This window comes from Molothrus ater, chromosome 14 (genome assembly GCF_012460135.2).
Source record: "Molothrus ater isolate BHLD 08-10-18 breed brown headed cowbird chromosome 14, BPBGC_Mater_1.1, whole genome shotgun sequence".
Taxonomy (NCBI): Eukaryota; Metazoa; Chordata; class Aves; order Passeriformes; family Icteridae; genus Molothrus; species Molothrus ater.
In genome coordinates, this window is record NC_050491.2 from 15461195 (window position 1) to 15474684 (window position 13490).

Here is a 13490-nt window from a genome sequence, read left to right on the forward strand (position 1 = left end):
AAAACATGAATCACACAGTCCTGACTTTGAAGAAGCATCTGCTTGGATGTTCAACTACTCCAATAATCATTTAGCTCAGGTTTAATCTATTTTTAAACTCAAGAAGATTTCCCCAAGTTTAAGGATTTTCATCTCTATGCTGATGGATAAATTAGCTAAACATGGGCAATAAATTAACATAAACTGACTACAAAAAATGAAATGTCATCCTGTACAAGCCTAAAAGGATTCAAGCACCTTAGAAAGTCTCTAATACCCAGAAGTGTCACCTCAGGGGTTCACAGGGTGCATGCTCACAGCAATAAGGGAATTAACAGCTTCCTGCTCAGCTTTTCCAAGGTTTAAAACTCTGGGATGACAAGGGATATGACAGAAGCTTCCTCCATCCACACTCAAATCCAAAGAATGAGGTGTCTGTGACAGGCATGGAGGTCAGCTAGGATACAGATCAGTTCCTCACTTATCAGAAAACCAGGTGTGTTGTTACAACAGGGGGAAGTAAAAAAAACCCAAAACAAAATTCCAGAGATCTTATTCTGATCCATAAAACGCCACACGAGCAGATAAAATATCATCTACCATGAACTGTTCTAGCTCTTCAAAAAGACTCAGTTCCTATCCCATAAACCCCCCCCCCAAAAGTTATTTTCACTAAAAAAAAAAATTTTAAAAAGAAGAAATCAATCTCTCTGATGCTTTTCCAAGAGTGAAATAAAGTACCATGAGCACACAGCTGATGGAGGCATCAGTAATGGATTTCCCTTCCTGAAACTTTCTAAAATGCCTTTAACTCAATTGTAAGCACTTCCACCAACCCTTTATTGGACTGATCTGCACATTTACAGCTTCTCTTCTCCTGTGAAACTGGGATGGCAGAAGTAAACAGCATTTCAGGAATTCTATAACCAAGTAAGAAAAGTAACAGCAAACACTGAGAGACTGTGTGAGAGCAAAGGAGAGAATGGCTCATCTGATGTGCATCTACTCCCCAGAATTTACCCTCTGTCCATCAAACCTCTGGTTTACCCAGAGAAATAATAATTCAGGTGAATACTGGCACTGACTTGGACTCAGAAGCTTTCCTTCAAATGATCACAGGAAATAGGAACAAGTCAGGAAAAAAAGAAAAGAAAAACAAAAAAAACCCCTAAGAAAAACATGATTCACAGAGTCTCATTCTCTACCCTGGTGAGCAAAGCACAGGAAAAGCTGATATGCTGTCGACATGGTTTATTTTCAGGAGAAAATAAAAAGGCAATAACAGGCAAATGCTTGCAGGTGAGACACACACAGAATCACATTCTGTCAGCCTTAAAAGACTTTTACCTCAGTGTCTCCAGGCTATGTCATGCCAGATGGTGTAAAAATCCATGAAAAATACCAATTTGGATGTTTCCTGCACAAGTATCTCTCCCCTTGTAATACCAAAAACTAAAAAAATGTGTCAAGTGCTGCAGTTTCTCCTAAACATCTTTTAGTTCTTCAATGATCTGCATTTAATTTCCCCCCAGTATCACTAAAGGGATTTTAGTACAGGAAAAGGAATAAAGGGATTGAATGTAAAACTGATTATTTGAATTAGATGCTGTGGGAAAGGAAGCTGAGTTAACTCCATCACAGGGGATCCTAATCCCTGACAGAACACAGAGACTGCCACCTGCACAGGGGGTACAGGCTTCCAAGCTGACACCAATGGAGTCAGCAAATACAAAAATGCCAGCCTGAAACCACGTCTAGTGCTACGTGTGATGTGTGTCCACAGCAGAACACCCAGGGAATGGCCAAGGCACGTGCTGGAAAGCCAGGGCAGGACAACACAGGCTTGAGCAACCACCAGCTCATGGGTATGATCCTCCTGCAGTCAAAACTTAGTCCTGGAATCCATGAAATCCTCACTGATCTTCACCATACGGCTACCAAGGGCTCAGCTGGCCAGGCAGAAGTGCTACCACACTGCAGGGCTGCCTGTACTGGGTTTGAGAAGGAATTATCTCCACTGGAAGGCGTAAAAGGAGCACAGCCTGCAGAAAGGTGAACCTATTGCTTAATAGCCACCAACTCTGAAAGGAAACAGCATTTATCTACAACCTCAGCTTTGATGCTTGACGACAGAGATAAACTGATGGATTACCTGGTAATTATTTTGGTTTTGTGACAGCCTCAGTTGACTTGAAGATGTAAAATGAGGAGAAAAGGTACTTCTGGCCGCGCTGGCAGGGTTATAAATCGTGCTGGATGCTGTGTGCAATGAGGTCCGTGCAGGCAGGTGGAACTCTCTGCTGTGGTAGAGGAGATTGTCGGGCCCGTCGCGGGCAGGCCCCAGCTGCGCCCCGCAGCCCCCGCTGCGGCCCGGCCCGGCCGCGGCCGCGCTTTGGTTGTCCCCGCGGCCGGAGCCGCTGCCCTCACAGTATCTGGAGTAGCTCTGGATCTGCGCCCCCATGGAGGCCAGCTCCTCCTCGCGGGCGTACTCATCCTCCACGTCGCCCGTCTCCATGGCGATGGACAGGCAGCTGCCCTCCAGCGAGGGCGCTTTCTGCGCCGCGCTGCCCGGCACCAGGCGCTGCGGCTGGTCCGTGACGGCCAGCGAGAACACCTCGCGGATCTCCAGGTTCTGGGTGCCGCAGCCGGGCTCCCTGGGGTGAGCCCTCGGCCCCGGGGCCACGTGCGGCGCCAGGGCCGCGGGCTCGGCCTTGTGCAAGCGCTGGCACGCCAAGGGCTCGGCCCTGCAGGGCCGGTGGCAAATCATGGGTTTCTGAGGTAACACCAGCTCCGCCGTCTGCACCGAGGAGCTGCCGTAGCTTTTCTTCGTGTGACTGTAGATGGAGTTTGCAGAATTGAGCACGCTCGTTTGCCTGGATAGAATAATGGTCTTTTCCCCCACCAAGAGGGAAGCGTTCTTACAGTGGGGTACCTGCCGTCCCAGAGGGATGTGCTGCTGCTGGAAGTCCGAGTCGCTCTTGCCCGGGAGCCGTGGGATGGAGGTTTTGTGCAGCTCTGCCACGGAGGCGTTCGTGTGCTTGGCGGCTCCCGGGCGGCCCGAGGAGCCGGCAGGGCTGTAGATACCGGTCACTATCACGTCGTTGTTAGAAGAGGTCCAAGAGGATTGCTGGCTTTGGGATCGAGCGATATTCACCACGTTTCTCACCGCAGCTTCCGGGGGCACGGAGGGAGTGGCGGGGGCAGTGCCTGGGGGGGTGCCCCCAGATTCCACGGCGATCTTGCTGCTCATCTTCCGCCGCTTGTTGCCAACCCACGTCTGCAAACAAGACAGCAACGCCAACAAACACAAAACCAGGCGTCAAAGAGGCAGGAAAAAAATTAGCAATTCCATTTTTAAGCAGGTCTGATGACATGTTAAGTGTTCGAGTTGAGATGTAAGTTTACAAATATGTAAATCATGTACTGATTATGCAGTGAACATGACAGGGTGGAAATACAGGCCTGAACAATACAGGGTAGAGATCCAGGCCTCCTCTTTGGGATCCACAACTCATACACAGGACAACCCCAGCCTCAATTCCAAAACTCCAGCTTCTCAAAAATCCTGATGCCTCCTGTCTTGAAGTGTCAAGATTTATTTAATTGACACCACCATGACTAGTTTCATACAGGAAAAAAAAAAACCATCTCTGCCATACACTATTCTGCTCTACTAATTTTTGTCAAATTTTACAAAATGTTTAATTTGAGGCACAATTTGTAACGTGCAGTAAAATGTCAGTTAGTGGTCAGCTTTGCAGTCCCATTCTCCTGACCAATTGTACTTAGGGAATTCATGTGCCTATTATAATCCTATCTGCAAGTGCCAGCTGCAACTCAAGTATCATTTTGCAAAGAACTAATCACTGACCAAGAGTTTTATAGGATAAAAAGAAAAAAAGGGGAAAAAGGGGGCATTAGGAGAAGCAGAAATGATGGGTGTAAAGAGGAGAAAGGTAAGATCATGCTAAAATGTGACAAATGCAGGACAGACACTGGATCTGTTTCCATTCTGAAGTAAGAAAAAGTTGAAGTGCTGCAAATCAGGGCTCAGGAAGGAAGAAAGCAGAAGGAATGATACTTGATTGCAGGAAGGGAAATGGAGAGGGAAGGGAAACATGAAGATGGAGAGAACTGCAAGGAGAGGGGAGCTGGGCTGCCTCCTCTAGGACATTCAATCAGCACAAAAATAGCAAAGCAGCCCTGGCTGCACCATCAGCATCCAGATTCCTGTTACAACTGCCTGCCTGCCGCAGGAGCCTGAACCCCTGCCTGACTTTCACAGCTTCTACCACCTCCAGCTGAGAAAGTAACTTTTAATGTTTGCAGAGCTCTGAGAGAGGGGAATCCAGGTAAGAATTTGGGAGCAGGGTTGTTATTGTCAATGTGCCACTGTTAAACCAACTAAAAACCAACCCAGACTGGCCCCCCTTGCTCCTCCTCAGTGTCCAGTGTCACAGCAGCTCCTGGGAGCTCCACTACCCTTTGTTATTTTTCCATCTAATGCCTCAGGATTTCTATTTCTGCTCCCTCTCGGACAACAGCCATTTTGTTGTCTAGTGTTTCACAAAGGGATTATTATTTCCCTTTCTGTGGAATTCATAGACTCTGGAAGAGCCCCTGTTAGCACTGGGACATTCTTGTTTTATAGGAAAAGAATGTCCTCACTGTGAATAACCACAAAGGACCACAATATTTATGATTGTGATGTGGAATACAAGTGTGACAGAGTGCATCAAAAGAAATAGTTCCACAGTTGTTTTCCCCAAATATATTAATTTATAGAAACTTATTTAGCTTAAAAATAGTTTCTTAATAACATGACCTTGCTCTGATACAATACATTATACAAAGTTTCTATAGGGCAAGCCATCCTATAATTAATAAATAATAACTTTAAAAATCCCAACAAAAGACAACAAAAATCCTTGTACAACCCAGGCCCCTGCTAAATTCAACAGTCATGTGAAGATATTTCAGTGAAAACAAACTCTAAACAGGCTTGCTGGGTAAAAATGAATGTCACACACACACACACACACACAAAGTCTGATTTAAGACAAGGATAAAGTGAGAGACTCCAGACCTCTCTCTATTTTATGTAATGCAATGAATGTGTATGCTTAACAAATTTGGAAGGCCTCAGTACTTACCCTGACCACGCTGAAATCCAGTTTAGTTTCTTGTGCACACTGCAATATGAGCTGAAAGCAATTTTTACTTTGATTTGTCATTCCATTTTCATAGTAACGCTGCAATATCCTTTGTTGTTCTACAGTAAATACAGAACGCAGATTCATCTGAAAGGAAAAGGAGACACTCTGAAAGCTGGGTGGGAGCTGCAGCTGTGCAGGAGGCACAGCTCTCATCTGTGCCTCTGATAACGCTGAGGACTGACATGTTTTCTCTACAGAACCTTTTACCAACACTCTTCCTGACTTTCCAAGGAAGCCTCTTGCAATCAGAGTTGTGTCAAGCTGAACAGGTGAACTGGATGTTTGGAACAACAGAGACTGCTTTGCACAAATAAATAAATATTACATGGTATTGGTAAGCTCGCGAGGATCTAGTTTGAAAAATAAAGTTTCTCCCTTAAAAATGTAAATGAAATAAAGGCATTAGGCAAAACAGAGAAACATCAGCAGCTCCAATATTGGCAGGTCTGTTTCCCACCCCTAACAACAAAAACCAGATACAATCTAGTATAAAATCAAGGTGAGTGATACGAGTAAAGTTTCCAATGTCTCCAGCAATTCCTGCACTCCACAAGAGCCAGTCCTTCTGCTGTGTCAGTACTGGCACTTCCAGCTGCAAAGTCACAAGGATCAAGGAGCAAAGACCAATTTGGGGGAAAGCCCCCAAGGAAGGGCTTTGGGGAGCCCTGGTTTAACAGAGGAGGGACACTCATGTCCCAGGCTGAGAAAGGCTCTGCTGCTGTGACACCCCCTGAAGGCTGGAAATCTGGATTTTTAAGAACATGTAAGGGTTGTTTTCCTGGGATATAACCAATGCTGGCTTCAGGACCTTGGGATGTGCTCCTGCTCCTTGGCTCTGTCCAAAGTGGTGCTCTGTAACAACAGCAGGGGTGAATAACGAGGGGCAGAGCACTTCAAAGTGCCAGCAGCAAAAACCCCACTTTAATGTTACAGCCTATTTTTAGCCAGTTTTCTCAGTTATTGTGTTTAATTCTAATTGGTTAGGAACTTTCTTGCCACTCAGTTCATTGGTTAGAAGGTGCTTGTGTGTGCACAAGCTAAGGCTCTCTCTTTACACAGGTGTTTACATCTTTTCTTTGTGGATTCTCATGGGATAGAATTCTTATTTTTCATAGATGCCTTCTTGCAAGAATAGACTGTTATGCAAACTGATTGCCATTCTTCTGATTCTTTCTCATGGGAACTTTACAGGTTAGCTGTTAATTCAGCTGAAATAGCAAGGGCTGGTTTTACAAGGCCTTTCTTTTATAAGGTTTTACCTCTACACAACAGTGCTCAGGAAGTCAACCAGGACGAGAGGCCCGGGTTCCTCCCGGGCCAGCAGCAACTCCTCAGGTCAGTTCCCAGCACTGGGTCCCCCTGAGTTTCACTGTGAGGACACAGGAGGTGGCCTGGACAGGGCAGCACGTTGATGAACACATTAAACCAGACATTGCTTTGTTATGTGTGAAAATTCATGCCCTGGCTTGGGAAAGGCAAACATTATTGCCAATATTATCAATATTATCAAGCACACAACAGAGTCCTAACAGCAAACTGGAGCTTGATGCTCTCGTTACACCATCTACACAGGCAAAGAATGCAATCCTCTGGGTAGATATCAGAAAAGAAGAGCCTCATCTTCACAGATTTCCAAGGCAGGGCCTTTTTCTGACACAATGGAAGTGCCAGCTAGGAACAGCCTGCATCCAACGTGGTGCCTTGGGAAGCAAAAACGTCACCAGCCACAAGTTATTTTAATGCAGTACATAAATCACAAGAATACAGGATGAACCAAAGGAGGAGAAACCTGCCAACATCTAGTAGGAAAATAAAGGGGATGAGGGAACCTTTTGTAGCCAAGCAGTTTTGAAAATTCTGAATGGAAAGGAGAGGGGTGATCTACCTAACCTTTGCAAAAGAGCTGCTTCTAATAAAAAGCAAATAAAATTATTAGGAGCTCAAAAGCATAAGCAGAAATCCAACTGTCTTCACTTTATTCTCCAAGATGATTATACTATGGAATGGTAATGGATGTTAAGAGTTCAAGAGGCCTGTATAAAGAAAGAGATTGATATCTAGAATTTGGAGTAAAACACTTGGAGACCAGAGCTTTGACTTCAGAGTTTATTTTCCTCTCTATGTCAACAGGCAGTAGAAAAATCAGTAATTACCAATTTGTAAAAATTACTGTTTCTTTGAAATAAAGGATAAAATAGAAGATGATTTTTCAATTACATTTTTTACTTCTCTTCTCTTATTCCCCCTCTCAATCCAGTGCATTATTAAACACAGCACCAGCTGCATTACAAGTCAGGTTTGCCTAAGTTCTGCCTCCCCTCAACATTTATTCAGTCACAGCCAGAGCTGGCCAAAGGAGACTCTTGCTCTGAATAATCTACTCCTTAAAGAAATTTATAGCAAGCAACAGAGGAGACAATTATTAGTCCATTAACAGATCAATAAAGTTCATCATAATCTACTTTCTCATGTTGAGAACTGCCTTCAGATCTCCCATGTGGATACACAATGACAGGGCCACTGAATGATTTACATCACTCTGAAGGAACACAGAAGAGTTAATTTTGTGATTCTTTTTCTTCCTGCACAATTGGCAGGCCCCAGCTTCCACTCCTGTCTACTCCTCTTTCAGTACCAGTGCTCCTGTTTTATTCAGTGGAGCTCAGTTCCCACAAATGACCTCATCAGAAACAGGTCTGAAACTTCCATCTTTTCAGAGCCTGCTGAAGTCACCCCAAAGCTCCAGCATTTCCATACACAGGCCCATCACACTGTGCTCTCCAAACAATTCACCAACTGCAGTGGAGACTCCTCCAATGGCAAGATGAATTTTTAAAGCCAGACCTGATGATCTGCGAGGGAAGACCCATGTCAGGTCCTTGACATGTTTTTTAATTATGTGGATTTCTATATCCAAGGTCACTTCTGTGTTAAAATGCTTTCATTGTTGCATTTGACATCTGTAATTTAGATAAAGACAGGGTGGATCATTTTGATTAAATCACTTGAACTTCAGATAAACCCTTGAGCATTGCATGACAGGCTGGGCCCAGCTAAGCTCAGGAGAGGTCATGCTCTGCTTTAATAACTCATTTTTACAGTGCATTTTAATCACTCATGAACTACACCTGCCAACCAAAGTCCTGGTAAGATTCCTTGGTATCCTCTGCCTTGAATCCAGTAAAGCAGAACTCAAAGGTTCCCTGCAGAGACCATTAGAAACTGATTTGAATAAACAGATTACAGGATCCTCCAACCACAGAGTTATGAACTGAGTCATAACTGCTGTTTACATTACAACATCTTCAAACAAGCAGGTGAGATTTATTAAAGCTTTTTGTGTCATGGATATACCAAACCCTCAGTCAATAGACAGTTCTGTACCATCTTCCACCAATTTCACACCAGAGTGAAGGACACCTGGCAATATTCTGTCTCTGGCAGGTTGAAAGCTCTCTGATTAATATTATGTCACCTGTAAAGTGCACATGGAAATCAGTTTGCTGTCTGCAGTTCTGAAGTGCTGATTCTGAATACCTGAAGCAGTACCCTGTGTTGAATAAACCCATTGATAGATGTTTGGGAGCTCCCCTGGAAAACCAGAGTCCAGAGGCATCCCATTAATCCAGGAAGAGCTGGATTATCTCTGCATATCCCACCTGCACAGGCAACAAGTTCTGCTCACTGCCTGTGCCACCTGGGAATTCACCTACACTGAGTATATTCACACAGCTGTGAGAACAGAATGCTACTGGCTCTGAGACAAATTAATACAGGATATGTTCATCAAAGGATTACAGCGATTATTTTTGGAGAAGTATTACATGTTCAGCATCAGTTTTCATAATTAGAACAAGATATGAGCCCTTACATTTTCTTTAACACAGGAAGTAACTTGCAAAATGCTAAATTAACTGAACATTGAGGCATCAGTATGAAAGGAATGAGCAGGTCATTCACCTTCAGCACAGACTATTATTCAAAACAACCTCAGTAACTTCCAAGGGAATAAACTCCTTTTCCCAATCTGTGCACCTACAGAGCACTCCAGTCTCTTCAGGATTTCTCACCTTTGTCTTGAACCTCAGACTCCAAGTTAGAAATCCACATGGATTTTTATCATAATTTCATTTTGATCTTGACTTGCCAAGCTTAGCAAACAAGCCTGTGAGCTTTTGGGAAGCCAGGTGTCCAGCTGGTTGGCAACACATTGGCACTGAAAAGAGAGTTTGTTACAGAAAAGAACTCTGTGAAATTTAATAAAATTCAGGTAAAGCATTATGCAAACAAGTTCCATGAATGTAAGTTGAATTTTCACTTTAATAAAAGACAGAGGTGGCAAAGCTGTATTTAAGGATTCAACATCTGCCTGTTCTAATAAAATAAAGCATCCTTGGCCAAGTGTGTTGGTGTCTCTGGCAGAGCAGAGAATAACCCACGACAGCTGAAAAAAACAGGTTTTCCAAGGCTTCCCTTGCCCCTGCTATGTCCCAGGCCAACCATCACTGGTAACTGTGCACTCCCATGGTCTCCCACCCCTCAGCCTGCTGGGAACCCAACCATATAAAGATGTTTTTTCACTGTCCTTCTGAACTGAACACTAATTTAAAAATCTGCTCATTGTAAGATCCCTCTGCTGTGTCGTGGTCTGGGAGGTGTGAATGGAGTCCAAGTGCTGTCAGGCACTGGGGACACTGGGAGATCCCAGGCTGTGACTGAAAAGGACAAAGATGGGAACTCTGTGGCCTTCAGTGTGTCCCAAGGACAATTCCATGGACACCCTGTGTCTGTCACCGGCTCCTCAGAGATGACATTGGGCTTGTTCTTACAGCTGAACTTTTTCACTTCTTTAGTGCCTTGAGCAACTCCTGCTCAGTATTTCCATTCCATCCCTTCTCTGGGAATGAGTGGAGAGGGGAGAGCACGCAGAGCTCCAGCAGAGCTGGTCCTGAGGCCGTGGTTGCCTCATGGAACAGGTACTCAGTGCACAGTCCCAGGGTCTGCTGCAAATCCAGCCCTTCCAACCCATTTACTTCATCCAACATTCCAAAATCAGCAATCTCTCCAGGGAGACCTGGTGAAGCCAGGTCATTCCTTTTTAGCAACTAATGGAAACAACTCAGTGCCAAGGAGTGCCACAAAAGACAGAGCAAACTATAAGGAAATGGGGAAAAATAATGTAACCAAATAATTCAGGAGTTACTGAGCTGTTCTGGAATTATTTGAGAGATCTTGGGGGAAAATAAAGAAAAAATAAAGGAGCAGCATAAGAAGGAAAAATAATTTCTTCCTACAAGGTACAGCAGTATGGTCTTAGTCTCCAAAAGTCCTTAAATGTTTGGATTGCTGAATCAAGTAAACATTTACAAGGTAAATCTTTATGCTAATACTAATTAATTTGAAAAATAGGAAACAAACCCATAATTATACTCACTTCAAACAGCAAGAGAAACTAGTCTTGGATGTCAAATAAATAATAAATTAACTCAAGAGTACAAGCCACCAGGAAGAAAGTAAGTATAAAAATATGTATGGTATAACACATTCTAAAACTGTCAGGGATTAACACAGATTGATAAAAGGGAATAATCAGTTTCTGAGAGTTTTCTTTTTTCACTTCAGCTCCAAAAAGTCATTTTCCTAGGAAAAAAGTCACCTTACAAAGACTATTTCTGTTTTAGTCTCTCCATCTGTAAGAGGTACAAGAAAATCGGCACACTCCCAATTTATGTTTTTTTTGTTCCCTCCACAGATCTCCAGTGGCAAAAAATAACAAGTCTTAGTGCCAATATAAATGTGAGACAAAACTGGAACTATGGAAAGAAAACTACTATAGACATAAATAAAACAAGACTGCAGTAGTGACACTATTCCTCCAGCTTTAGAAACTTGAACTGAAAGAATCTCATCCACTTTCCACCTCTGCCAAACACTCAGCATTTTTTGCACATCCCAAATGGAAAGAAAACAATCAACCAACCAACCCCCCAACTTACACACTATGTGGAGATACTGGACACACATCAAGCAAGAACCTTTAATAATCTGAATTTGTAGGTTGGTGCCTCTTTCCTACACAGGCCAAACCAGTTACAAGCACTCACTCGGAGGGCAGTGGATGAGGCTGATGCTTGGGTGAGTGCAATGTACACACCAGCTTGTAAAACTACTTTTAAATATCTGTGACTCGCAGCATAATTGCTTCCCTCTCCACTAAGTACAGTGTTTGTAGGATTGTATTACAGCCCTACCTATAAAATGCAGCCCTTTATTAGGGACAAATTAGACAGCCCTCAGTAACTTAATAACATAATAACCCATGACCACAACACTGCAGGTTTATGCATCCCATCCTGCTTTATTGATGCAAATGAGACTCCTGACTGCAGCTGGATTAGCCACATGTTTTAAATAAAGCGTGTACATGTTTTGTAAGACCTATGTCAGAAAAAAGGGAAGAAACATTACAATGCAGTGTTACTTTGAACATGTGAGCTACTTCAGGACTGCAGCTGGGAGGACACAGCACTACTTTAGGTGAGTTATGTGTGATGTTATCCATAGAATGAGAAGGGGACAGGGCTGGGACTGCTCGGACAGGTGAATGCCACACAAGCACTTCCAGGGGTGAGACCTCCAGAACAGCACAGCCAAGGACACATCCTCCTCTTCCTCACCCTCAAACACCTGAGGGACAAAAGCGTGGCAGCACAAGGCCCCTGTCAATCACCACTGGCTGTGCCTGGTACCACAACAGGCCAACACCATGGAATCACAGAAGGGTTTGGGGTTGGAAGGGACTTAAAGTTCATCTTATTCCACAGCCCTGCCAACACAGGCACACTGAGCCACTGGGGACACCGGGCACTAAGGACTGAGGCACCCATGACACAAGAGAACACAGTCTTAAGCTTTGCCAAGGTCTGTTTAGGTTGCACATGAGGAAGAAATTCTTCATGGAACGGGTGGGAAGACACTGGCAGGGGTTGCCCAGGGAGGTTTGGAGCCCCTGTCCCTGGTGTCCAAGGAAGGATGGAGGTGGCACTCAGTGACAAGGTGGGCATCGGGCACAGGTTGGACTTGGTGATCTCACAGCTCTTTCCCAACCTCAGTGATTCTGGGATTCTGTGATTCCACCAGGGAATGAGGCAATTAGCGATGACAAGACCTGTGCCAGGGGAGGTTTAGGATCGACATTATAAACAATTCCTCCACAGAAAGAGTGCTCAGACATTGCAAGGGTCTGCCCAGGGAGGTGGCAGAGTCCCTGTCTCTGCAGTGTTTAAGGCAAGGCTGGACGTGGCACTGAGTGCCGTGCTTCAGCGGCCGGGCCGGTGTGCTGGGGATGCCGGGGTGTTTCCCAGGCTCTGTGCCCGCGGTGTTTCTGTCACTGCCGTGTCCCTGTGCCCGCGGTGTTTCGGTGCCTGAGGCACCAGCGGCTGAGGGGCCGCTGCCGGGCCCGGCGCGCACGCGCAGAGCGGCCCCGGCCGGCGCAGGCGCGCGGGTCCCCCCCTGGCGCGCGCGGAGCGGCTGCGCGCGCACGCGCAGTTCCCCCGGCGGCTCCCGGCGCGTGCCCGGCGCTGCCTCCCCCCCCCGCTCGGGGCCGCGCCGGGGGGGGCGGGAGGCGCAGCAGCGCCTGCGCGCGCCGGGCGGGTCCGCGCGCGCGAGCCCGCGCGGGCCTCCCCCCACCCCCACCGCCGGGCCCGGGAGGGGGGGGCATCGCCGGCATCATCATCATCATCATCACCATCATCATCATCACCATCATCATCTTCTTCCTCCTCCTCCCCTCCCGCCGTGTCCCTCCCGCTCGGGGCCCCGCCGCGCTCCCCCCACCCCGGGAGGGCTCCCCCGCGCTTACCGTGTAGCGCGGGGCCGGCGCGGGGGCTCCGGGCTCGGCCGGGCTCGGCTGGGTCGGTCCCGGCGTCACACAATGAAATCAGCGGCCCCGATCATTAATTCTCATCATGATCGTGACGTGCGCGCAGACAGCGGCCAATGGCGCGCTGCGATCAGCGCGGCCCGGACGGCGCCCGCCCCCGCCGCCCGCCGGGGGGGCGCGCACGGGAGCGCCGGCACCGTGAGGGGACGGGGCGGCCGCAGGGCCGGCCCCGCTGCGGCCCCGGAGCCCCGCACCGCCCCCGGAGCCCCGCACCGCCCCCGCGCCGCGGGCCCGGCCCGCAGCACCCTGCGAGTGCTCCTGGAAAGCCATCCCTGAGATCTGAGGGGGAGAGACAGGGAAGGAGCCCGCGATCCGTGTAAATGTCCCCCAGAGGGTGGTGCCGGCTCTGCCCA

At 46.7% G+C, this 13490-nt stretch overlaps 1 protein-coding gene across 2 annotated transcripts in view; it reads right to left on the bottom strand.

The window, feature by feature from the left end:
* Positions 1–13194, bottom strand: part of HDX (highly divergent homeobox) — a 40101-nt gene extending 26907 nt beyond the window's left edge. Inside the window, exons 1-4 of one of the 2 annotated variants that reach the window (XM_054516367.1) lie at positions 13057–13194; positions 9266–9411; positions 5133–5279; positions 2132–3256 (exon numbers count right to left, since the gene is read on the bottom strand). In XM_054516367.1, the coding sequence (XP_054372342.1) occupies positions 2132–3256; positions 5133–5279 (1272 nt within the window). In that variant the 5' untranslated portion in view covers positions 9266–9411; positions 13057–13194. The remainder of the gene's footprint in view (positions 1–2131; positions 3257–5132; positions 5280–9265; positions 9412–13056) is intronic. The other variant, XM_036402267.2, reaches the window with a different exon arrangement.
* Between the last annotated feature and the right edge of the window lie 296 nt (positions 13195–13490).